Consider the following 26,060-nt stretch of genomic DNA (forward strand, 5'->3'; position numbering starts at 1 on the left):
GGTCTAGAACCTTTCCTAAGTTTCGGTACGCTACCCCAAAAACTTACACGGGAGGGGGAGGGTTGAGCATACACCAAAACTTCGGAGATGTTCTAGACTGTGTTTGTCCTGTCGCTTTTCGTTCTTTTATAGCACATTCTTCCGCAAAGTTTGTTCTAGGTATTTTTATACGAAGTTGGCTTCGAAGACGTTTAAATGTCGTAAACCTCAAATTATTCTTGAGTAATTGAAATAACTTATGTAGAAAAATTCCCTTCAATTATTATTACTATAGCCAGTAGTTTCTAGTATAAAAGAGAACTCTTGTTGATCATATTGGTTTGTAATGTATAACGCGTTATCACAGTTATCGCCTTAGGATCCGATCACAAAGGGTAACCTATATGCAAGTTCACAGTTTCACATTTTTCAGTAGGATCGCACGTCAACAAGTAACCTCTCATAGCGCATGGCGGCAACGATAATTATTTTTAGTGACGCCATTTTTTACTTCTGTATAACCCTTTTTGTGAATTCTGCATCATCTGATCCGACAATAACAGAAGAATACCCCCTGTTGAACCACGCTGGCACAACTATAGCCCCACAATCAAATCATACAAACTCCAAAGGTAGGAGGATTCTCAGTGTCAAACTATCTCAGTAACCTTGTGCTTTGTATTTTGTTTACGGCATAGAGAAAGATAGATAGAGTGGCAACAGTGGCAACAGGTATTGTTTAAGGCGTGAAGCGGTTACGTAACCCATCCATGTTCGCCTCGCCTCAGGTTGCTCTCGCCTCTCTTTTCCGAAGAGTGCCGACCATGAATCCTTCGGTAATTTTCGGATTTTCGCCAATTGTTAAGCGAAAGTATGTTCGGCAAAGTTTGTGTTGTTGTTGTCGTGTGGTGCTGAGCAGAATTGACGTGCTGGCGAAAACGGGAGTGTTTTGAGCTTCAGGAAAATGAGTTTTACCGTTTTAAAAATTCCTCTCATATTTTTATGAATATATAATGAGTGTGTTTGAACCAAATTTGAAAGTCTTTTATCGATACTGACTGGTTTTACTCAAGGTTTACGGTCAGTCATACCCTCTTTTACACATGCGTCAAGGAAGGACATGTTTATGAAACTGCTGGCGTGTTATGTTTTGATTGGCGTGAAGCAGTGTTTCTGGCCTGAGAGCTCACGAAGTAACTATGGTTGCTACGCGACTGGCAGTACGATGCCATCTCGTCGTATTTTCGCATAATCTCGTGTAATTATCAACCACAAACAAAGCCTCCAAAAAGTTTAAACACCTCGGCGCTCATTTAATATGAAAAGCCAATGGTCTACCGAGACGACCATGGAACAAAAGACATGCAAGTGTTGCGACTCTGTCTATATGTTACTTTGTATTTTGTTTACGGGGAGGGGGGAAATAAACAAATACATAGAAACGGAATATGGTTTTTACATAAGATATTCTCTAATGATATGACCTATCTGGTGTTTATCATTAATTCATAAAAAATATCGTCTTTACGATATTTAGGGTGACAAAGTCAATGTTAATTTCTGTCAGAAGATCCAAAATGAAGAAATGGGGGGAAATTGTCGCTAAGGTCAGAGAGGCAGATCTATTTCTAATAAAAGTAAGGACAAAGTAATCCCTTGACACTGGGCTAGGCCATCCGGAAATACTGATATATGATCCTGTACTCCCGGTTAATTTGCATTGTATTGACTTTGAAGAGAAAAGAGGTGCGTGAGCACGGAGTGGTAGGTTCTCTTTACCTCCTGACATCCGCAAAAGTGATTTCACATTTTAATTGGTCTGTGTCAGGGCATCGGACACAACCTGTGATTTGTGAAAGAGACTAATTGGTAAGTGAACAGCTTGAATCGGTATTTTTCCTCCTGGCCTTTTTGTTTGAAATTTTGTGGATGAAATATTGCTATTAAGTGAAATTTTTCGTATGTTTCGTCTAATATCGTCATCAGTATTTGAATCAGAGAGAGACAGAGACAGAGACAGAGACAGAAAGATATTATCAACAAGTCAAATTCTAATAATTGGTTCTTTGTAAGAAAATACAAGTTATTAAATCAAATGTAAACGATTTGTTCTGTGGATTAGATAGTTGGCATGTTGTCCCTTCAATTTTACATTGACCTGTCTCTCCGTTGGTCACTATTTCCGCTGATACCAAAAGAAAGCGAGTCTGAATTTCAGTGAAAATGGTAATTTACTTACACTAGATTAATTTTTTGGGGGCGTCACTTGGTTTATTGAGGCGCGAATACCTCACAGTATAAAGAAGACAGGTACTATAAAAGATTTTTTTAATATTTTGAACTTTCAACAACAGGCCTACACAGTCAATATTGATTTGCAGACGTATTGAATTAAGCGTCTGATTGCGTAATTTGGTACATTAAATTGAATTCCTTGGACAGGACCGAATCTTATCGGCTTGTCATGGGTGCTGCTGGCAACTGGAACATACAATATCTACATGTCCGTGCGCCATTCGTGTGTTGATGAATTTGACCAAAATTATCAATTTAAGCACGTATCTGTGTTCTGAATGTGAAGGGGCATGGCGCCAATATTATTTAGTAGTGATTTTGCGTGTAGGGACCATTTTTATACCCAAGAACGTTTACAACTCAACCTTGCTACTGCAAAAGTGAATTTCGTCAAGTACACCACATGGGGATACTCAGCGCGCGAAGCTTTGATGACCTACAGAACATGTTTCATGGATATCGCATAGTCGATATTGGAGGCATTTGCAAAATTTGTTCTTTAAGTTAGAACGCGCCTCGAAACTGAAAGACTCAAAAGTTTAACTCAGACTTGCCCCACGAAAACTTTCAACCGTTCTTTTTCAAAATCAAGAATGGAAATCTTGTATCATCGTGCAAATTTTGGTACTACCGGTTGGGAAAAAAATCACCTAAAATTTACAAATATTTTACATTCAAAATGGCCATGCATCCCTGTGTTAACTCTATAGGACATTCCATGTGCAAAAAACTGGGATTCATCGCATGATAAAACGAGAATTGACGTACTCAAATGTATTTTTACTCTGTCAGACGACAACGTCTTTGTCGGAAATTGTTAGAAATTAGTCCGACTCCCGTTTCCCATGCTTCACAGCTGTCTTGCATTAAACTGTTCAGTATAGGTTAACATCGAGAGGCTGCAGTGCTCCATATCTCATGGCCGAGGGGGGCCTATCATATCAGTTACGTTCGTCATATAGTGGTATAGAGATCTACGTCATCTAGACGAACTTGCCTAGTGCAGGCGAACAAGGTGGGTGGGTATTTGGTATTCAAAATGCTAAAAATGTCGGCAAAATTATATGGTTCCTTATTTTTAGAACCCTCAGTGTATATCGCAGTTCAGGGACAGTTGAAGACGTGCGAAACTGGACGAATCGAATCAGTGTCGAAAACTCCGGAAAATGCACCTGTACATGATTCAGATGATTTTTTTTCTTTACGTCTGATCGTCGCTCATAATTCTGTAGTGCTATTAATCTCTGCTTCTCCCCACCTCCCCCGGAAAACGGATAGATATGTAAATGGCCACTATTAGTGAAATTTAATATTGCCGTATTTGATGATTGATACAGACAAGCTTAAGTCCTTACTTGTGACCAAAAAAATTAAACCGCCACATATGATGTGTAAACAGACCATGTGTATGCTTTAAACACAGGCTTTATTGAGAAATAACGAGGTTTATGTAAAATTATCCCCGCCATATGTCTAACACATATAATATGAGGGCTTGCAAAAGACGCGGGTATTCGAGTCTTGAATTCATTCGTTGACTGTTGGTGAGGTTGGTAACACAACCAAATCGTGGGTGAGGACTTTGTAACGGAAAACAGCCACGGTAAGTGATCGAGGCGTCCGATTTTGGTTGTGCGGTAATAAATCTGTATGAAGGACTTTATGATGAGTCCGTATTCGATTATTTAGCATAAAAACACAGTGGTTGTGGGATTTCAACACCAAAATGAAGGGGTATAGTCAGACGGATGGACCACAGGTTATTTGCGATGGATACGGAAAAGAGTTGCATCTTGCAACATCTATGTACAAAACTCTGATCCGATGTTTAAGCAGAGATCAATAATGATTCCAGCTTTTGTTCTTCTATAGTTTTTCATCATCATTTCTCCGTACACTTGCTTCTACCTTCTGTCTAAAAATACCCAATAACAATCACTGATATTTTCCGAGTCTAAAATGGCTCTTAATTTAAATTAAAAAAACAAAACTCTAATTTTATGGTGAAATAAGGCTGAAATCCGGTGTGCAGAGAATTAAAGAGCGATGTTTGGTGGTTTGGTTACATTGTCGAATATCTATTCGTGGAGCCAGCAATCTCAGTTTGTTGAAATGTGGATTACGATCAACCTTCGACGCGATCCAGGGCATCGACAGAAAGCGTCAAAAAGTACTGAAAAGTAAAACTGTCTTTGCAGTGATCTATCGGATCTTTACGTTTTTGTCTTCCCTTAACACACGGTTTGACGCTTTCACTTGGACACATCTTCTAAAGTCCGTTCGATGAGATCAGTTCCGCACGACTGCATTGTCATAGTTCAAAACCAATAGCACTGTTCGACTCTTTCCATTGGGGCAAGGACATGGCAAGTGAATCCCATTTTATATTCAATGGCGTACTAGTAGTTTATTTTCCTCCCACACTGTCATTAATTTATCTTAGCCTATCATTGTATCCCGATAATACAACTTTACAAGCCGCGTATGAATATAAACAAATAAATAATATGTGTATTCCAACAATGTGGACAATTTCTACCATTTCTATACAGGTTGAATAGTTTCGAGTCCTATCACAACGAAAGACAAACGATGCCGGACCCTGACAACCAGAGAAGAAATTCTAATGACGACCGATATGGATTCAATGACAGGACGCCCATTTTATCGGAAAAGCGGGTACGTAATATATAGATTCCGTGCTTTGAACGTGTGCAATCGCCGGTTTGAACTTATCATGCATTGAGACGAAGAAAATCGAGAGCAACAACGACGACGACGAAAATATGTCGGTGTTCTGGTGGCGGGAAAGTCATGACTCTCAGTTGTTTTTCTCTATTAAATACATGCGAACTTCAAAAGCTCAATATGATCATATTTTAAGTTGACATTGAACTATCTTTATTCATTATTTCGTACGAGTTCGAAATGAAGCCTTTACCAACTTGAACTTTACGTGTATCATAGCTTTGTTGTCATTATTTTATTTTTAACTTCTTCTGAAAGAGTTCGTAGGTTGTTACGCATACATAAAGATGGCGGTTCTTCACGAATGCCCGCGGTTTCCGTACAATATGGCAAAACAAGGATTTGTTTGTTCCCCCACCCGAAGCAGAGTTGTAATATTGTTGATTTAAATCATATTATAATCGCTTGAGTATTAGAGAGAAGATTAATGATAAGCACGTTGGAGAGAAGAAATTAGGACAAAATATCCATGCGCAAACTGCTATTTTGACTTTTGCTGAAATCTGTTTGAAGCTGGTCGATAAGCTTGATGGTAAAATCGTTTGAAAATGCCTTTCATGTAACTATCATATAGCGTTAACTGTGAAGGGATGTAATAAAAATATTATTGCCTGAATACATGGGTTTATGTGCCCTCGCAGTAGGAGACAATTTGCCCTCCTGGCGTCGGGCACATTGTCACCTGCTCTCGGGCACATAAACCCATGTATTTAGGCAATAATATACAATACAGTGAAAGCTCATTCATTGTTGCATCTCTTTGGGTAATACATCATTTTAGGCAAATGAAGATGGGAAGTATTTTTTGAACAGAAATCCCTCGGACGAAAAATTTGAAGTCGATATGGCTTTGACATGAGACCAGTCGGAAGGACATTCTCAGGACACATCAAATTAGGATAAAATATTTTTCTAAATCAATCCTAGCCCCGAACTCCTGTAAAGTTTAAATGTCATGGCCGTTAAGGATGTCTCCTGATAAAATTTACCTCAGGTATATGGGCCTTCTTGCCACATTGAACTTAGTGCATTTCTGTTCGAGATTTAACCACGTGCGTTGCAATAACACACTTTCTAGGACATGGTCCGAAGTCCGAGTAGGATAATGATATAGAAATAAAATATAGAATATAGATATAGAAAGACTACAGCTGTGACAATTGAGTGACAATTTTCTCTCATTTATTTCAGTCTGCTGTCAACGGTGACGATTTGAGACGAATGATAGAAGTTGAACCAGGGGAGTTGACTCGGCGAGAGCGATACATGCAATGGCTGAGATCGGCGCTCGGAATAAGCATGGCGCTAACCTCCGGCTGTGCGTTTGCCGTTGGCTATATGTTTGCAGCATTGGCCTTGGTGATTTTGACACCTTTCCAGACCGTATTCATAGCCCAGGGTATCATAGGGGCGATAATGATTCCGCCGATAGTGTACTTAAGGGTGGACGTGCTTCTTGGCTGCACCAGGGAGAGACTTCTCCTGATAGCTAACGGCATTGGTTACACTATTGGAGAAGCAGGTTTGTATTACGCCCTGGCCAATCTTCCAATCGGAAACGTTAATGCCATATTCATGGGTTCGCTGCCTATCATCACCGCCATCTTCAGCACCATCTTCCTCCGGGAACCATGGAAACTGGTTCACGGAATCGTAGCGGTGGTGAACATTACCGGAATTCTGTTAATATCGCAACCTACTTTCATATTTGGTGGAGAAGATCCAGATACCAACCGTACCATCAGTATTGAAGCACTGGGGTACATGTCCACCGCTGCTGGTGCTGCCGGTTACGCCGCATCCTACATAACCTGCCGAGCCTTGGGTGAGCACGTAAGCATGCTGACGATTATCCTGTGGGACTCCATCATCGCTTGCATCATTTGTAGCGCACTAACCTTCCTAGTTGAGAGCCCAGTCTGGAGAATTAGCGGAAGAATTATGGGTTTCATCATTGGTGTCGCCATCTTCGACTGCCTTGGTCACTGGACAGCGTTCCGTAGTGTTCAACTGGAAAACGCGGCAACAGCGAGTCTTTTGTTCAATTTCGAAGTAGTCGTATCCTACACTTTGGACTATTTCGTATTCGGCACTCACATCGGATGGTTTGAAATTGGCGGTGTCGCCTTGATTATGATGAGCGCTTTAGTCATATCGGTGGTCACATGGAAAGACAACCAAAGTAAACACTTGGTGGATTTCGAGTCAGAGAAAGAGAAAGATGGATATACGGAATTCAAACAAACAGATTAGAGTAAAAAGCTTCCAAGCACATTCCCTTGCCCAAAAATGCCGAAATTCGCGGAAGAAAATGTTTGACATTCAAAGGAGGAATGTTTAAGCGCTACCAAGGTTTCTTCTGTCAAGTGTTTGAATTTGTGATATACCTGAGTTCTGTTTGCCGATGATTACTAATTTGGGATAATTGGATGGTGAAGTAATGTCGATTTAATCTACAAATGTAATATCATCTGCTTTTCTTTTTACATTACACACTTGTTTTTATGAGTTATTTGTAATATTGCAACATTCAGCTATAGGACACCTAAGATTTTTGAGAAATTTAAAAAATATGAAAATCCAATTATCCCAAAATAGTTCCAATCGCGTTACTTCTAACTCGATATTGTACATGTGGACCAAGTCTGGTGAATGGCTGTAATTGTGATGCTAAATATGTACTGTAATTTACGCATTCATTCTTTCTCAATTTACTTTCCAACTATTTACACCGTTTAAGCTTTCGAGCTCTGTAAATGCTGCAACATCCGGGCATAGTACACATTGCCTGAACATTTCAAACTGCTCTTATTCATTGATTAAGAGATCTATTTTTCAAAATGCAAAGTATACTGTATGACTCTACCACAATGTATATATTTGACTTTTTTTGTCTTTTTCAACAAGAGGTAAATCGGGTTATTACGTATGATAAAAATCCCAGTCATTGACAAAGTCTCTGGCTTTAATCTTCTCGACGTTTACTGAATGGAATCCAAGGACACAAACAAAGAGCAAATCATCTTTTTTTGCCGTGCACTTACTGGATGTATCTATGCCAACGCCTGCATGACTTTTGACCCCTGCGTGTCAGTAACTTCTTCCTGCGACTATACTCGGCATGACCTGTTTTCCATGCTGCAGTTTTACTGTTATGCTGGACTATAGGGATGGCAGGGTAACCAAAAGAGAATCTCAGCGCCATGTTTCTGCTTTTTGCATGGCTGTCAAAATTTCAACGATCGAGAAGTCATCTTGAAAGGTTTCCACTAAATTTGAAAACACACTTCGGCCAAAGACGTCAAGAAAATCAAAGAATCTCCAAATGTACTATCAATTGACACTTTATTCGACCTTCACAGTATAGAAAACACGTGTGAGGTCACGGTTATGTCATGTACAAGTTAATTCGAATATGCTTTAAATTTATATGTTTGAATTTTTTCTCAGATAATGAGACGAATGGCATGATACGAAAGAAAACTTTGAGTTGCATCATGAAGTCATAATAAAGTGTTCCTAATTATTCATCCAAGTAGTGTTGCTCGTGATTTTTTTATATGACAGAGTAATTCTAATCTAATAACTCTGGGCAAAAACAGGATAAAAATAAAGTTTAATATTACTCTGCTTGACGACTATTCATAGACTGGCCCAAAGTCAGTCGCCTGGCTTTTTCCTGCGGCAGTTACTGTGGGCTAAACTGTTGACCCCACTGCACTATCTAAGCGCCAGCCTATACACCCAGCCTGACAGTCGGCTGAAGTTCATTCCTTCAATATATTCTGTTTTGATATTTATATGCCCACAGACTTGGAGCAAGTCTAGACAATTCAACAAATCCGATCTATGCAAATACAGGTGATTAAGGTAAACACGATAGGAACTAATTTGGGATAATTGGATTTTTACACTGTTCAAGTTTCTCAACAGTGTTAGGTGCCACATAGCTGAATGTTGAAATATTACAAATTACTCATAAAAACAGTGTGTAATTTAGAAAGAAAAGCAGATGAGATTACATTTGTGGGTTAAATCTTCATTACTACATCATCCAATTATCACAAATTAGTTCCAGTCGTATTGGTACTGTATGAGTCTCGAAATTGAAAGACTTAATTAAACTTTTGCTCAACCTTTCTGATAAAACTTGAAACCGTTCATTTTCGAAATCTAGAATAATAACCGGGGGTCACAGTGCAAAACTTTGTACTAGTCTAAGGTAAACAAATTACCCCAAATTTACCGACAATTGAACTCCATGGTCGCCAACCCTGTGATACTCTATGGGGAAAATGAAAATTTCAATTTTCATAAAAATGAGCCGGTGAAAACTGTACTTACTCTATGAGCTTCAAAAGAAACTTCCACAATTGATAGATCAAAGAAGTAAGGATTGAAAGTCCACATATCATTCTACCTATAGGGTGGGACGATGTAGGTGCAGTAAATCGGAATCCGGGGATGTCAGAACCGATGCAAGTTATCATGTTTGATTGCCGTAGCGGGATTGTTACGGATACTGGTTTTGCGAGAAATTAGTATAAAAATGCGCAAGTACTGGTAAACAACTGTAAGTGTACATATGATCATGAAAAAAAAGTAAGTCAAGGTGTGTCGGAGATGATATCTTACATTAAAGCAGCATTCTCACCAACTGAGAATATTCGAAATTAGTTTGAGTCTACATTTCATAGGAAAAACTCAATAAACTAGCCTTCAAGATGTGAGAATCAAATAGTTGAAGTATTTGTGAAACTATACGAAAATATTATTTTGAATCAATCATACCACCTGTCACGAAAAATCAATATCTAAGCAGTATCTTCAATCAAAATGAGCATTATTAGATTTTGATGTCCATTTGAATATCCAAAATCTACTTGATATGAGCAAACTCGTAAAAAACACCTGTAGTCAGACCTTTGAGAAAATAAATTGCAACGGAAATCAAGGTGTGCAGACACACACCGCGAAAATATACTTAAACACATCAAAGGCGCCCAGTTTCTCCGCTGCTAGTTTGGACTAAGAGCAGCAATTTTTTTTCATTTTTTCTTACATGTAATGTTCACGAGTATTATCAAATGTCACATTTCTGGAATTCTTCTGCTACTTCAGTCATCTGTCATTGCTACTGGTCTTCGGATAAATCTTGCTCGATGTCTTTCGCCGCCATCTTCTGTAGATGTTCACGCACGCAAAATCGACGATTTCAACGACGGTCACAAAGCTTGCTCCTAATAACAATCCCATAGAGCCACCTATGTCACCTTAGAAAAGAAAATGTGAAAAGTAAACTAGGCCCAGATCTTCAAAGAAAATGTAAAAGTAAATTTGGCCCGAATCTTCTCGGTGACTGCGAACTTTTCATCCGTCTGTTTGAACTGCTTTGTGTTATCTAGCCGACCAAATTTGTGATGAAAACTATACGCTGCCTATGCTTTTTGATGCGAAGGAGCTCAACAAAATTACACCAAAAAACTGTATTAGATCTGTTAGGTGTACATTAAACTAGGTCTATATGCCACCAGCGTAAAATGATAACGTTGATGTAGGCAACGATGACGACAGGATGAAGATGAACAACAACAACGACGAGGATGAAGATGACTACGATCATGAATATAGCAATGATGACGACAACGGTGGTTGTTGTGGTGGTGGTGGAGATGATGATGATTACGATGACGTGCATCACCATCATCATCGTCATTACCAATATCATCATCATCATCATCATCATCATCATCATCATCATCATCATCATCATCATCATCATCATCCCTGCATTTGTTTCCATATAAACGTCTTATGTAATCAAATCTACTCACTGAATAATGTAAAAAGTTCGTAAGCCGCACGATGGCTGATTTCTTCATAGCTTAGTTCCTCGAAAAATATGTTCAACTTTGCTCCATTTCTCCTGATAATTCACAACATCGTTTGTAAGTTATTAATTTATATTTACTTTGACATTTTAGGCTAAAAATATGTTGAAACTGTCGATAGTATGGCTTGGGCTACGATGAATATATGAATTGGGGAAATTTGAAAATGCCTCTTCTTGAAGCGTAACGAGCAGCACAACAGACACCATGTACAATTTTAGGCAAATGAATACTCTTCATTGATAATGAATCATTATAATTTGATTTGCATACTCAAACAGTGCTCATTAATATACTTTGCATTAATGAATACAATTACCGAGGAATTTGAGCATTAGATGGCACAATGACCTTGCAGTCCATGGAAAGATGACAAATAAATTATCTAACTGCCCTGACTATTTTCTGTAAGAATTTGCTTTGGTCCACAGGACCCCTCCTCTTATGTAACATTATGATTTGTCTTCATGTTCTTTATATTTTCTCGCGAGGTATATACTGTTAAACAACTGAACTGGTTGTGTATATATATATATATATATATATATATATATATATATATATATATATATATATATATATATATATATATATATATATATATATATATTATATTGGTTGACTTCATAGAAACTCGTGTAAATTTAACATTGAAGTTGATATCTCTGATAAATACCTTGGGTATTGTGGGTCGGATTTATTAAGAAGCTTGCTGTACTCAACGGCCATAAAGTCGGACGGAAACTGTGCGTAGGAAAGACTTGCACTGTATAAAGTTCGTTCACACGGAACTGGACAATCGCACATCTGTCTGTGGCTGGCGTATTCATCTAAAGAGAAAGATCGGCATTATAACGATTGGCTTATTCCTCTGAAGAGTGCATGAAATCGACTTACACACTGATTGGCGAGCAGCTCTGGTATTTCATAGCCAACGCACCAATGACATCGCGTCAAACGATAAATGCGTTCACTGGTGCACATTTTGCCAAAGCACCCTGGGGCACTTTTTGGATTAAGAAATCTTTAGTGACTGACGAGGTAAACTCGCCTTCTTCGGTAGAGAACTGCGTTAATGTTCAAGATAACCCGTTGTGCATAAAAAGCGAGCAGCTCCGGGTTATTTGACCCGCTCTTTCGTAAGCTATACTGCAAAATGGTAACCCTGCGCCGACCTCAGTCTGTGCAATATGACAGAACGAAGAAGGTTCAAGTGCTTGGTGTTCTACAGCTGTTAAAATTGCAGAACCCCAATCGAAATTGAAGGATACTCATGGTAAGTCAAACCGACTTTTGCTATAATGCTAGTATTAGACTTTCGGTCCAACTTTATGCTGCAGATACAATTATGTCTACTGTGTCGTAATAGGGACACGTCACCGCCAATTTCCTTACCAAGTTTGGGAAGACAGCATAAATATTCCTCCTCGGGCGAGCAATAAGGTGCATCGACTGCGACTGGAAAAACATAAATAAACCGAGCAAAGATAAGTACTCACACGACAGTGTGCAACTAGCAAGAAGTTACATCAATAGGTGTGGACCACTTAACTTTCCCCCCGCCAACTCTTTCTCTGTTCACCTCATATGCACGCTTACTCTTACTGATTGATAACATTTAGTTTGATTTATGTATGTTTCTTTGGTGTTTCCGTAGAAAAGGTAGCTGATAAAAGGTATATTATTGGTATATCAATTCACACATCATATACAGAAGATATAAGGTCTCTCTAAGTTGACAACATTGCTATTAAACTTGAGTTCTAAATTTTAATATCGCCGGACGTTTCATTCGGTCAGTAACTGCTGCAAAAATCAAAGGCGAACATAGATACTCAACAGACAATATGAAGCACCTTATATATAATCAATCCCTATAACGTTACATAATGAGCTTCCAATAGTAAAACGGTTGTTCAAATTAAAACCTCTCTTACCTGGCATGTACGGTCGCTTGCATCCACATTTTTCTACAATGAAATCGATGAGGCACTCCAGCTGACATTTGGACATAGTGTAGTTGCCATGATATTTTAACTTTCTGGATTTGCAAGTTCCATAGGGTTCCGGAAAACTCGATACCTCAATGGGGGTAACGGGAAACAAAATTGACATTTAAACTTCTGAAAGACTATGTACCGACTGAATTATATTTGCAGTCCGTACGTTGCGAGGCATTTCGTTTCACTTGAATAGGTCCAATCCATCTTCGTTCTGGGAAGTCATTTAAGGTTAATATGTACATGAACTGTCCAATGTGGCAATAAAACCGGGTAATTTAAACAAGCCTTATAAAGCTTAGCCATTATTTGTCTAGGTAAAACACTTCAAAAGAATGTTTCTGCAAATTAAAAATATTACAGAAGCAAAATATATTGTGGTTTCTTCAGACGAGGAAATAAACTATATCGTGATTGACAAGATGAAGACAGATTGGTTGCGGTACTTTTCAATAACCTTCCATCGTGTTTTTATTTCTCCGACTTCTATTTCAAATGTAAACACTTGTAGGCTTTCGGACGTTTGCTACATCTGGAAATTAATCAGTGGAGGATTGCAAGTAAGAATTATTCGCATTTCAAAGTACGATTGTTCATCAAATACATATACGCACGGTCTCTCCGGGCACGGTGATATATGGGGTCGTATGGCGGAGGGAAACACCGAATGGATCAAAGGGTCAACGAAGCCACAGGTACTACGAAAATAAACCTTGTTTTCGTCCAATGCACTATGCCTATTCAGTAATGAAGCGATTTTATCGTCCCTCACACAACTAACCTTTGTCATTTTGAGTCCGATAAATGCTGACGTTCCCGGTGCAACAGCAAATCCAAGGTCACTGACCATAGGGATGTCGTACTGGCTGTGGATGGCAATTTTGAATCCTGCTGACTGGGATGGACCTCTCCCGTACTCCCATTGCTCGGCATTTAAAATCAAAGTCAGGGCATAGCGTGCACCTAGAGTAGAAAATTCAGATCCTGAAAGCATTGTGAGTAAAAATTCCGAAAACATCACGAACACACAGGTCTTGCGTCGGTGCCATCAGTGAAACCGATCATATCATAGGGAAAAAGAACGGATCTGCCAACATTATATGTTTCTTACGTCAATGGTTCACGACCTTGAATAAATTAAGATATACAATTCCCAAATTTTCAATAGGAACTTCAATAACATACAGGCTTGTATATTGTTGAGAAACTAGCGTGATCCTTTTCTGCTAATGTCAGTACTACTCGAGAGATCATCAAGATTAAATCAGCTAGTCATGTCTTTCTATGCTGAGTTTGTGAAATAGGAAAATAATTAAGTATACAACGTTTACAGGCAAGCCTTGCCACTTCGATGTCTGGTATGCATGTTTTTTTACACACACTAAACGTTTTCATATCATTAACAGGAAGGAACCTAATGACTGGATTGTTTGTACAGGATAAACAACATAATGATAATACATGTAATAGTGTGCCTGACTTTAATTTAGATGTGTGTGAGTCAATAGCCATCTGGTCGTAAAGACATTAATTTGCACCCAAGACTGGTGATAGTAATCTGTCTCGAGGCTTGCATGTCAAATATATTTCGGTGTCGGTTTTCTGTTGTTTATCCTGTACAATATATAGTCATTTTCATTAGTATTCACAAAATATGCTTGAAGAATAGAATTAGGTTACAATTCTTTCTAGGCAATAGTGCATATAGAGTTTCTAAGGATTATATATTTCACCAAACAGAAAACCAATAGTAAATATCTAAATGCTGCTTCTGATTACTATCTATAAAAGGCAGATGCATGTATACACAACTAAAAGATTGCACAATTAGACAGTTTGGTAAATTTTAATCGGAACATTGCATGACAAAACATACCGCTGAGGGCGATGAAAAGTTATGTATATAGCCTAAATTTGCCTGTGATAGGAAAAACTCCAAACAAATAAAAAATTACGGAACTTGTCGAGGGGTAAGTTTTGCACTTGCAAATTAAGAAACTAGTCAATAAAGAATGTCTAGGTGACAAAAAGCGCACTGTATAGTTGTATTCCTTTTAGGTGCATGTATATGCGTTTTTTAATTTTTCCTTCTTCCGACTCCCATGCGTGTTAGAGTCAAGCCATTACCTGTATTGTCCACTCTTAGTGACGGGAGACCATTGGAACCAGAGTTGAAAGTGTGGCACAGTCCGTAGTCAGTGAGCGTCGATGTAAAGTTCTCATAGGAGCACCTCCTCCCTTTCCACTCACACCTGCATGATGAACAAAATATCCGATGAAAAGGATAAACTTGACGAGCATATTTTTTCAGCAGAAGTAAACTTTGCTTTCGTTAAAAGTGTCATGTATTCAGCTACGTCTCTCATTGGTATTGTCGGAAGTTTTTTACTACTTTGGGTAATTACATGATCCGCCATGTTATTTAATGTGAAAGTGAAAGACTTATTATTTAAACTTTTGCTCAAACTTTATTTAAGGAATCTTTCAACCGTTCTTTCAAAATCAATATTAAAAATTTGGGGTGTCACCGTGCAAATTTTAGTGCTAGAGAAACAAACTACCAAAGATTTACCGATATTTGAAAGTCAAAATGGCTGTCATCCCTGTGTTAACTCTATTGACAAAAAAATAAAAAATTTCGATTTTCGAAAAACTAAGCCGGTGAAAGTTTTTCTTTCTCCAAGAGCTTCAAAATGAGCGCCCCTCCCAAGTGGTAGATAAGAAAAGAATTGTAAAAGTTTTGAGAGTCCGAATATCTGTCCCCGAGGTGCGATCTACCTTATTCAGACTTTTAAACTCTTTACAACATCTTTTTGGCCTGATACTTGTTGGGAACTAATTTTGAAGCTCATGGATTAACCATAGACTCTCGAGAAAAACGAGGGTCGATGGATTAACTAAAGATTTAACCGGATATTTTTGTTAAAATCGAAAATTAACTTCCCCGCATAGAATTAACAGAGGGATAGCTGCCATTTTGTATTTCAAGTATCGGTAATTTTTTTGGTAAAAAGTTTCTCCAGTACCAAAGTTTGAAAGGTGAACCCTCCCAATTTTTATTTTTGATTTCGAACCGGATTAATTAAAAGTTGTCGCGCGGAACCGAAAGTTCGAGCAAAAGTTTAAGTCTTTCAGTTTTGAGGCACTTTATACTTTAAAGAGGCGCTACCATTTGGTAACATTTTTAAAAAACATTTTTTTAATGCCAACGGTCGATATTTGACGTGGTGACTGCACGCGGATCGCGAGATATCGATAAAAACATGTCATTTCCCGAGCGTATTTTTCACATCCCGAAGTTTTACGATCGTTTCTGATTATGAGGCGAAATCCACCGAAGGTTTGTTGTTGTGCTGATTGACGATATTCTAGGGAGTCCATAATAAGTTCGAACGACGCAATTTTACCTCCCACTGCGAAGACTTTATATACAGCATTATGCCTTTACCACAGGTCAGTTTTTGAAAACTTCTTCTTAGCTTTGTTGTTGTCATTATTCTAAATCAGTTGTATTATATTTTTAACAAATACCACATAAACATAAGTTTTTACGTGTTAAATATTAGCCGCCTCCGATGACTACATTTTGTCGTCTGCCACACAGTACGTGTGGTTCGCCGCGCGCGTGGTATGCGTCTATGCATACCACGCGGTGGCCCCTATGTATCAACCGCACGTAACTGGGCTAAGCACCTATGCGAATTCTGCTGGAATCAGCAAAAATTGTTTTTCGTTTTATCACCAAGTGAGTAAGACTCAACTTTCTCCCACGGGTCATGACCGATCACCGAGGCAAGTGGTACTGTGGCGTACAGCAGTGTCAGTGTAGACTCGTACTCCATAGCTTAGTTGACAATGGCCCCAGTGCCGAACGTTCGATGTTCGGAAGCTGAATTTAGGTTGGCCACCGGAATTCAAACTTTTACTTTTTTGAAGACATGTTTTTATCGATATCTCGCTATCAACGCGCAGTCGCCACGTCAAATATCGACCGTTGGCACTAAAAAAATGTGTTTTAAAAATGTTACCAAATGGGAGTGCCACTTTAATGCAACAATAACAACCATATGTCGTAATCAGAGGTATTCAGAATTCCGTAATCACACATACTTACCAAATTATCATGTCTTCTTTCCGGTGACCATACCTCAGAAGAAGTTCGGTCAGATTGTTTACCGATGACAACGTAAAATTGTGCAAAGCATCGCTATCTTCAATTATTTCCGTCACCAATGGGTACAGCAGTTTTAAAACTCCAGCAACGTTTTTCTCATTGTGTTTCTCCATTTCCTTTTTCCTGAAAATGTCAGATGCCGATATAAACTTATAAATGCATACACGGTACATAATATATACATATATGCATGCAGGCATGCATGCATGCATAGTACATACATACATACATACATACATACATACATACATACATACATACATACATACATACACACACACACACACACACACACACATTACATACATACATACATACATACATACATACATACATACATACATACATACATACACACACACACACACACACATACATACATACATACATACATACATACATACATACATACATACATACATACATACATACATACATACATACATACATACATACATACATACAGTGTTTCCAAATTAAACCGCTTGACGAACGTCATGTGGACATTGCCTTGCAGTTCAGACGGCAGATCCTTTCACTGTATGCATAACTATAGTGTTACAAGCGGGCAAGTAAGAAGGGTTGGTCCATTTGTCCTCTGTACTCAAAAGGTCGCTTAGTTATAGTAAGGCGACTTGGAGACACTGGTGTTTTCACATTATTCACGTTCAATTTCTTGTAGAAGTTATAACTTTTGTGGAAAAAAAGTTTAACCGAATTTTAGGTAACTTCAGGGACTCACCGAAAAGCGTGGGACATTGATAGAAAAAAAAATACAATATAAGGTAAATCATTAACCTTGAGATTTTAGTGTGGACAGGGAAAAAACTTGTATTCAAGTTCCAATAGCTGTCATTTTCAGGGGGTGGGGGTAGACTTGTCACCCAAATGTTACTACAAAGAATTAAAAACATGTTTTCATTTTCAACTCGTGTTAATATTTTTGCAAATGCAGCAATCTACTGTTTACGTTTTTTTCTGCAGACATTTTCACTTCTTATCACTTCTTCCCGGGAACTCAGTAGAGGCACACCTTTACGATGCGCCATAAAAATGTTGAGAAATATTAGTGTCAATTTGTGTGCCTTTTCGTCTCTGATTCAGGGCGAGCTAAAATAAATTAGTAGTGCACTCCAAAGTATATTACCGGCGTATGACGTGATTCACTTGTTTAATTTGGGACAAAAATATCCGTGATACACTCTGAGGGATAATCCAATAAGTCATGATTTATGATTAAAGCGGCATTTAATTTTTGTTGTCGGATTATTGGTGATAATTATCGTGTGACAAGCATTAAAACTGAGTGTATAACCCTGAAGCTGTGCCCGACTAGAGTGGTAACATATTCTATCGTATGAAGTAGTCTCAACTATTTCATCATCGGTCTTGACATAACATCACTGGCATAATTCTCGATGAAATCAACTGCAACAAATTCCGATAGCGGATCACGACATCTTCACCGGGTACTTTTGGCGAGAACCGTGTGTCATACTCGTCATAACATGACGTCATATGATCGACAATGAAATCAACCGGAACAATAATAATTAGACGGCGGATCACTGCATTTTCAGACTTTTTTCCGACCTTTTAGAATGCTTGCTTGAAGATCTTGTTCATTTTAATATTTTGACTTAAAATATGGCATTTTCTTCGTATTTATTTCATTAAATTATAGCAAGCTATTTGCAGGCTACAATGTCAACGTTGCATAAACTTTGGAAGAACCCCCCCCCCCCCGAGAATGCAAGCAACAATATTCTTCTGTGTTTTGAAATGATTGATTGATTTTTCTTTCTAAAGCGCCTTTGAGAGACAGAGAGAAGGGGGTATTTTTCTGGAGACTCATTTATTTTACGACAAGATGTTCAACTTATAGGTTCTCTGTGTAACGGCTGTGTGATTTCACACGCGTATGTTGCTGTTTAAACAGTCATTTAGCGCGTTGTTAAGTGCAAATCATATTTGGAATTAAGGTATGATTATGACTGGAATCGTTTTTGCATATCAAGTGCTCGCCAGCGCGTCACGGTGGAAAACCCACCTGAATAACAAACTATACACGTTGTACACTACAAAATCCCAAGAGAATAACCCAAATCATATCGTTGTATATAGGCCTAAATGAGTTTTTATTTTACATGTGATATTGAGTAAGACATCGTACTTAAAGTCTTCCGCAGGAGGGAATTCTTTCTTGAATTTCAGAAAGCCGGTTTTAATTTCCTTTCATAAATAGCGATGACTATTAGTCTACATAGCTCACGTTCTTGTCTGCGGTTTCAGGTTTTCTAGTGCGTTGAGTAATAAATTAATATGCGGCAATGAAATGCCCGTACACAAAATAAAAACGGGTAGAAATCCCGCAAAGAGTACATCTGTTTGTTTCTCAGTGCCATGGGGGAAATTAGCTTTCGGTATTCCTTTACAGTTTCACTGCTCAGCATATAGCAACGACCTTTCCAATGGTAATACCTGATATATTAAGTTTCCAAGGAAACAAATTATAAAAGCTAGGCACAAAAAGGTGAAGTGTGTATTTCCTGTTTATTTAGCATGAAATTGCTTCTATATATTGCTTACCTCAACAGGTTCATATTACATATCGTAATGGCAGGGAATGGTAGATCTTGTGCGTACTTAATCTTGACATCGACATTGACAGGAAAGGATCGATAAAGATTTACACTTCGTATTATCTGATAGGTCAGAAATCCAGCACCTGTCAACACTACCAATAGCCAAAAACACCTGGAAGAGATCACAGGAAAAGAGTCAAAGACAGCAGTCATTATGTCATGCCTGTCTGTCTATCAGTCTACATGGCCATCTTTGTCTTATGCTCCAGAGTCTTTTACTGTATTTCTTTACTCTTGTCTACATCTACATGACAGTAGTAATGACGATGTAAGCCGTGCAGTCATTGCGGAAGGGTGGGTACCACGGTAATCCGGCAGTGTAGAGGAGGCGAAGTTTTACGACCAATCAGTTCAGCATCAGATTAAGGTAGAACGCGCCTCGGGGACAGACATTTTGGACGCTCAAACTTTTTCAGTTCTTTTCTGATATATCACTTGTAGGGATTCATTTTAAAGCTCTTGGTGTAAGAAAACTTTTCACCGGTTAGTTTTTCGAAATTCAAAAATTTTATTTTTCTCCATAGAGTTAACACAGGGATGGCGGCCATTTTGCATTTTATATATCGGTAAATCTTGGGTAATTTGTTTCTCTAGTACCAAAGTTTGCACGGTGATCCCCGATTTTTATTCTTGATTTTGAAAGAGAATGGTTGAAAGATTCCCTAAGGAAAGTTGCCTCTAAAGTTTAACTCTTTAACTTTCGAGGCGCATAATACCTTTAAAAAACCTGGAAAACAGGAATATCTCTTCTACACACTCCAGGCCAATCATTTTACATTTTTGTATTTGGAAAATGTGGCTTTGAAAACGAGCGAGAAACCAATTTGGTAGACGCCAAATGTTGTGGCATTTTTAGAATTCTTTGCATCACTTTACAAGAATTCTTTGCTTCACTTTACACGGTATGTAGAGCGCCGTGGCAAATTGTTAAATGTATCGAGAAAAAACTTAAAGATAAATTAAGACACTCCTCGGCCAAAGGTTTTTCGAACTCTCAAATTTAAATACTTTTATGGTCTGCTACTTTTTATTTTAAAGTCTGTGAAGCAAATTGAATTATTCCAATATAATGTACCCCCTCCCGGTCCATAACGGACGAAAGCAAACTTTGCACATCAATGCAGAAAGTTATTTGTATTATGAGCACAGTTTGGTAAAAGCTTAGCAGTAAAATTTTGCATTTTACTTGCCAAAAATACCATCCGATCTTCGGAGAGATGTTTTGGATTCCCCATATTGTCTTTGGGAATGTAGCTATTTCAACCCTTGGAGATGGACTTGGTAAATTAAATTCAAGCACTTACGCCCATATTTTCGGCGGCCATATTTGAGTTGCAAGTCGAAAAAACACGACTGGAACTAATTTGGGAGAAATGGATCTTTTAATAATTCAAATTTATCAAAATTGTTAGGTGCCATGTAGCTTAAAGTTGAAATATTACAAATTACCCGTAAAAACAAATGTATTGCAAAAAAAAAAAAAAGAAAAGTAGACGACCTAACATTTGCTGATTAAACAGACATTAATGCGATATTCAATCATCCTAAATTAGTTCCAATCGTGTTAAAATTATTTAATTGCTAAAATCTTGTTTCAAAAACGTATTCTGGTCAGACTTCGGTCAGCATTCTTACGTAAGTTGCATTGACTTCAATCCATCTTATAAAAAAACAAAATGATAAAGCTAAAGGAGCTTTAACTTTATGCTACCCTAAAAATTTTTGTCTGTGGTCTGCAAAAACTGACAGGTTGAAAATTATGTTAAAATTGTCTTCTAAGTTTCTCACTGGGTGACGCTCCTTCTGCTTTGTTTTAATTTATGGCTTTTCATAAACACTTTCGAGTTTCGCTAGTGACATGACAAAGTAATATTATTTAAATTTACGTCTACAAGAACGATATAATCCTCCTACGGTTCACTGATGCCTTCTCACCTACAGGTGTGTAGGTAATTTTCATGGTACAAAACTACTTGTCCACGTATTCGATGATCAATCCAAGTGGTCTTTCAGAGACTGATTTATTATGAGTGGCCCTTTACACACGGCGAGATCGTTCACAACCTACTCTTTCTTTTTTAATTTCGATGAAAGACACTTTGTTTTCTCTGGGTCAAGTACATGAAGTTAATCTCCATGAAGAGTAAACCGTGGATAATAAACGTCTGCATTACTAAAGAAATATTACTGGAAGTTCTTATAAATAACGTCGGGGTAAAAAGGGCAAATTACGGTTGCGGCGTTTTTACATATGTTCAATGAACAACCTAGGAAAAATTAGATGTCAACAAGTATCGTTGAGATGGAAATGATTTGCTTTGGGCCATGCACAGAGGTTGACGGACGGCCATGTTGGCTTGATATTTCTCGGGGGATATATTTTAATTTTTACCGAGAAGGCGTGAATTGACATCCTCTTCCTTTGCGGATTTCCAATTTCCTTTTCCTATCGGCTGTATATTCTCTTCTCTCGTGGGAACAGTGAGTGTTGACATCTATGCCATCATCAGTTCTTACAGCTGATTGGCCACAATCGAGTTACTCCATTTTAAAAGAGCTTGGCGTGAAACAGTATCCTTTGTACATTTACTAGGTTAACGAAAATTTTCCAAGTCTTGTCCATACGGTCCGCATATGTAATTATTAAACATAACCTTAATTTCGAAGCCATATGCACCTGACTATAACGCTAACGTGCTACACACACAAAGTTCATGTTTACTTGATTGAAATTTGAGTTTCGGAGTTGAAGCCGGAATATACTATCCAGCCCCTATTTTATCTATTTTATAGAACATCACTTCTAAGTTTAAAAGGTGTTTGTTGATTAAGTATCATGATTTGCAAAATCTGTGTTCAAAGAGTCGTGCTCTACTTCTCCAAATCGATGCCTAGGCTGTGGAACAAGTACTTGCTGAAGTTACCTCGGTCGTAGCGCCGAATACCTCAGCCTTAATATTAGATCCAGTGTCACTTTCTACACTAACGCGAAAGTTTGCCATGTAACCGCGAAAAGCGCTTTCGCATTCAGTTTCACGTCTCTCAGACAGACTGAGAAGGCGTGCTTGATAATTAGAGGATGTGACGTGAGAAAAATGCACTATTAAAAATTATTCGTACAGCAGGCTGGTAGCAGTCAATTAGTTATTTTGTGCACCTAACTTACAATAATGGTACTGTAAGTTCAGCGACGCAAGATACATGTAATGCTTATGTTTTTTTAGGCTTTGCTCTTTTTCGCCAGTTTACTCTATAGACAAACTTAGTCTTATTATTCAATCATATGTGCAAGTTTTGTGTTTTGCAGTGGTGGTTACCGTTATGCCTTACCTCCATTCTGGAACCTCTCCGCGGTTAGTTACGGAAAGGCACGTTCAAAACCATGAGTGACACTCAAACGGTTTTACCTTTTTTCAAATGGAAAGCTTTAGACGGACGGATGTAAGATTCACGAGGTTAAATAAAACATGAAATTTAACTTTGAAAAGTATTGCAACTTGCAATGTAGGTCATTGCTACCCTAATTGGCGGTACGTATAGATATTTAGAGTACTGACTTTATCGCCGTAACAGTGTGGCACTCTCCGTGCAGCGAACAACCTGATGTAAATTTCTGCAGCGAGCGGTAAATCGGTAAATCTAAGAACCCTATGACAATCGCCTTACACAATATATCATTTAGAGGGCAGTTTGACAGAGAACGTCGTTAACTTTTGATGATATGATTCCTCTAACGGTGCTCATTGAAGCTTACAAATGTTTTCTCTTTTAAAACGGGAAATAAATCAGAGGTTTACTCTGCAAACTCTCTATTTGAAGTACTCTAATGGTTTACGAATGTATTTAAATTTTAATAGAATGGAATTAATAAAGTTTGGTTGAATTTTAATCTGTCGATTTACAAATATCCACCCTGACTCTTAGCGTGAATGTACACAACATTATTCCAAGCACAAGAACAAGAAAGTGAAGATTAGGATGACCGTTTCAATACAAACGACTATTACTACACGTACGACCACAGAGAAACACAACCGTCATGCATATGCACAATGATCTCTCCATGAAGCGTGTCAGCTTAATCAATGTGTGTATTATTACATCACAGTCACTGTTAATGGGACTGTGATTACATCAAGATAGTTCACAGGGTTATAAGGCATTATTAGTTATAACAAATGTGTAATCAATGATTTTATTTACATATTTATGATTATAGACTATTTCTGAGGGTCTGTACTACAACTGCACAAATGTAGCATAAATACTGATCATCACTCAGGATTCGAGTGCAGCCAGATACTTTTGTAAGCATACAATAATGAAGAATACATTAAATGTTATCAACAATATTCACAATTATTAATTGTTAATAAAATCATTATTTACACTTTGTTATAACTAATTATGCCTTATAACCCCGTGGTTACGTATACAGATGCCCGTGTTCCAATGTCACCCGAGTTCAAAAGTTATAAAGTTATAACCTTACATAAACATGATCACAAATAAAATATGTTAATCACATCACCGACGGTTTAATCGTCTTGTTTACGAAGTCTGAACACGGCAAAGAATGTAGCCTAAATTTTCTAAGATACACGTAATGACTTGCAAAGTAGGATAGCATGAGTCTTATACCCTCCACAGACAATTCGCTTTGAAACGCGAAATATTTTTGCTATTGACGGTATACATTGATTAACCACGAGTCACCTGCAAATTGATTGCAATCGATCAGATGCAGAGATTGAATCGTGTCCTTTCTCTTTGCCTGCTCCCTGTGTTTGTTCGCAGGGGCGAGGACAGTAGACGTGAAAGGATAAAGGCAAAAAGTGAATACTGACAAAGAGCGTCTCTTCATTTAAATCCGATTGATCTCTATTTGTATGTAGACCCTGTAGCCCCACTGGCCCAGAACTACGACGATCCAACTAAATAATGTTGTTACAGTTGTACATCACATTAAACACAGTCTCTAAACTGCTCATTGAATGACTATATTCCAAAGATCTGCTAGCCAGGGAAGCCTCAGCGAAGCTAGTTAGAATATATATCATCAGGATTGATTTTCTAGAGTATTCTTCTATTGGTATTGTGTGAAGGTAGTCCTGGCGGAAAAGATAGCTTTTCGCAAGAGTTCGTTTTATTCACTAGAAACTTTGGACTTGGTGCAAGACTGCCAAGACCAATTTTTGAATGAGATGCAGTAACATTATCTTGATGTATCGCGAGATCCACAGGCAGTTCAGGCCGAAATTTGCCCATCGCATTCACCATCCCACATATGAGCAGATGCTACGCTTTTATACAACTTTGCCAAGACGGCGTACTGTGGTATCGCGATCATCCAGTTCAAAGCATTTCGCATAAAAGTAACACTTATGCATAATAACTTGCCGGACTGGCCTTAGGGTTCAGAACATCAACGACTTGAACCAAGAATCTAATTAGTAACCTCTGGGGGGACGTTATGACTTGAGGTTAGGGGATAGAGTACATCTAATAGATTGAAGCCCCGAGAAAGTATTTTCAGTTCGCATCCTCTAATCTTCATTCGAGTCTGTCATTTTAATTTTACATAAAGAGATTTAATACATGGTTTTCTTTCAAATTTGAAACGAGTTGAAAGTTACTGTTTCTTTTTCTTCTCGAAAGGTTATACATACTTTCTGGTATGAGTTGAAATCTAATGTGACCAGACCGCCAACATTTCAGATCATAACTTAGAAATCACAAATTCAAAAGGCTTTTCTTGTCCACTTCTCTCCTTTTCTCTAAATCGTCATTTTAATCGATCTGTATAAATTGCAATTCAGACAGCCTACGTTGAAAAATAAATTTGTATGAGATTTTGGTCTGCTTACCTTCGTGGAATTCGTGATTTTTTGTCACCCACATATTTCATGCCGGAAATGGTGGCTTTCTGGGTGAAATCCTGGATAGCTGCATTTTCGTCCAAATTCTCGTACTTGTTATCCAAGTTTTGCACTGTTCCCTTCTTTGAGTCTGCATCTCCGAAAAACAAGCCGATTACCGAACTTCCAGTTGTGTTCTTGAACTGCACACTGAAAGATGGCGACTTCTCTTGATGGATGTCTTCGCTATTTTCTCGTGGTTTCATCCTACGGGCGCCGGATTGGAAATTTCTATGACTGAACTCGCGCTGTAAACTCTGAAACTCGCTAGCGGTATATGAATGCCTCGAAAAGCAAACAGAAAACGGGGGTGTCAGAGCATATTAACTGACCAATTAAACACTATGTAGATCTAAACAGAGAATTTCTGCGACGATGCGATACCCCCCTCCCCGATAATGCAAATTTCC

General features: G+C 38.2%; 2 protein-coding genes across 4 annotated transcripts; one reads left to right on the top strand and one right to left on the bottom strand.

Annotated features, from left to right (window-relative positions):
- The first annotated feature begins 1,696 nt into the window (after positions 1-1,696).
- Positions 1,697-8,557, top strand: LOC139131611 (solute carrier family 35 member G1-like). Of its 2 annotated transcripts, none has more exons than XM_070697736.1 (3): positions 1,697-1,848; positions 4,827-4,953; positions 6,214-8,557. In XM_070697736.1, exons 2-3 carry the CDS (start codon positions 4,867-4,869, stop codon positions 7,273-7,275), a joined length of 1,149 nt encoding a protein of 382 aa, XP_070553837.1. In that variant the 5' UTR covers positions 1,697-1,848; positions 4,827-4,866; the 3' UTR covers positions 7,276-8,557. The 2 variants fall into 2 exon arrangements, with proteins under 2 accessions (XP_070553837.1, XP_070553838.1); XM_070697737.1 differs by lacking the exon at positions 1,697-1,848 and adding an exon at positions 3,785-3,877.
- Positions 8,558-8,634: 77 nt separating this feature from the next.
- On the bottom strand, positions 8,635-25,924 carry LOC139131610 (acid-sensing ion channel 1-like). Of its 2 annotated transcripts, none has more exons than XM_070697735.1 (10): positions 25,600-25,923; positions 19,677-19,844; positions 17,028-17,210; positions 15,041-15,165; positions 13,695-13,876; positions 12,851-12,995; positions 12,309-12,371; positions 11,590-11,743; positions 10,857-10,948; positions 8,635-10,295 (listed from the first exon to the last, which is right to left on the bottom strand). In XM_070697735.1, exons 1-10 carry the CDS (start codon positions 25,854-25,856, stop codon positions 10,144-10,146), a joined length of 1,521 nt encoding a protein of 506 aa, XP_070553836.1. In that variant the 5' UTR covers positions 25,857-25,923; the 3' UTR covers positions 8,635-10,143. The 2 variants fall into 2 exon arrangements, with proteins under 2 accessions (XP_070553836.1, XP_070553835.1); XM_070697734.1 differs by having other exon boundaries at positions 10,021-10,295; positions 13,695-13,897; positions 25,600-25,924.
- Positions 25,925-26,060: the final 136 nt, after the last annotated feature.

Source organism: Ptychodera flava, chromosome 4, assembly GCF_041260155.1.
Source record: "Ptychodera flava strain L36383 chromosome 4, AS_Pfla_20210202, whole genome shotgun sequence".
Lineage (NCBI taxonomy): Eukaryota > Metazoa > Hemichordata > Enteropneusta > Ptychoderidae > Ptychodera > Ptychodera flava.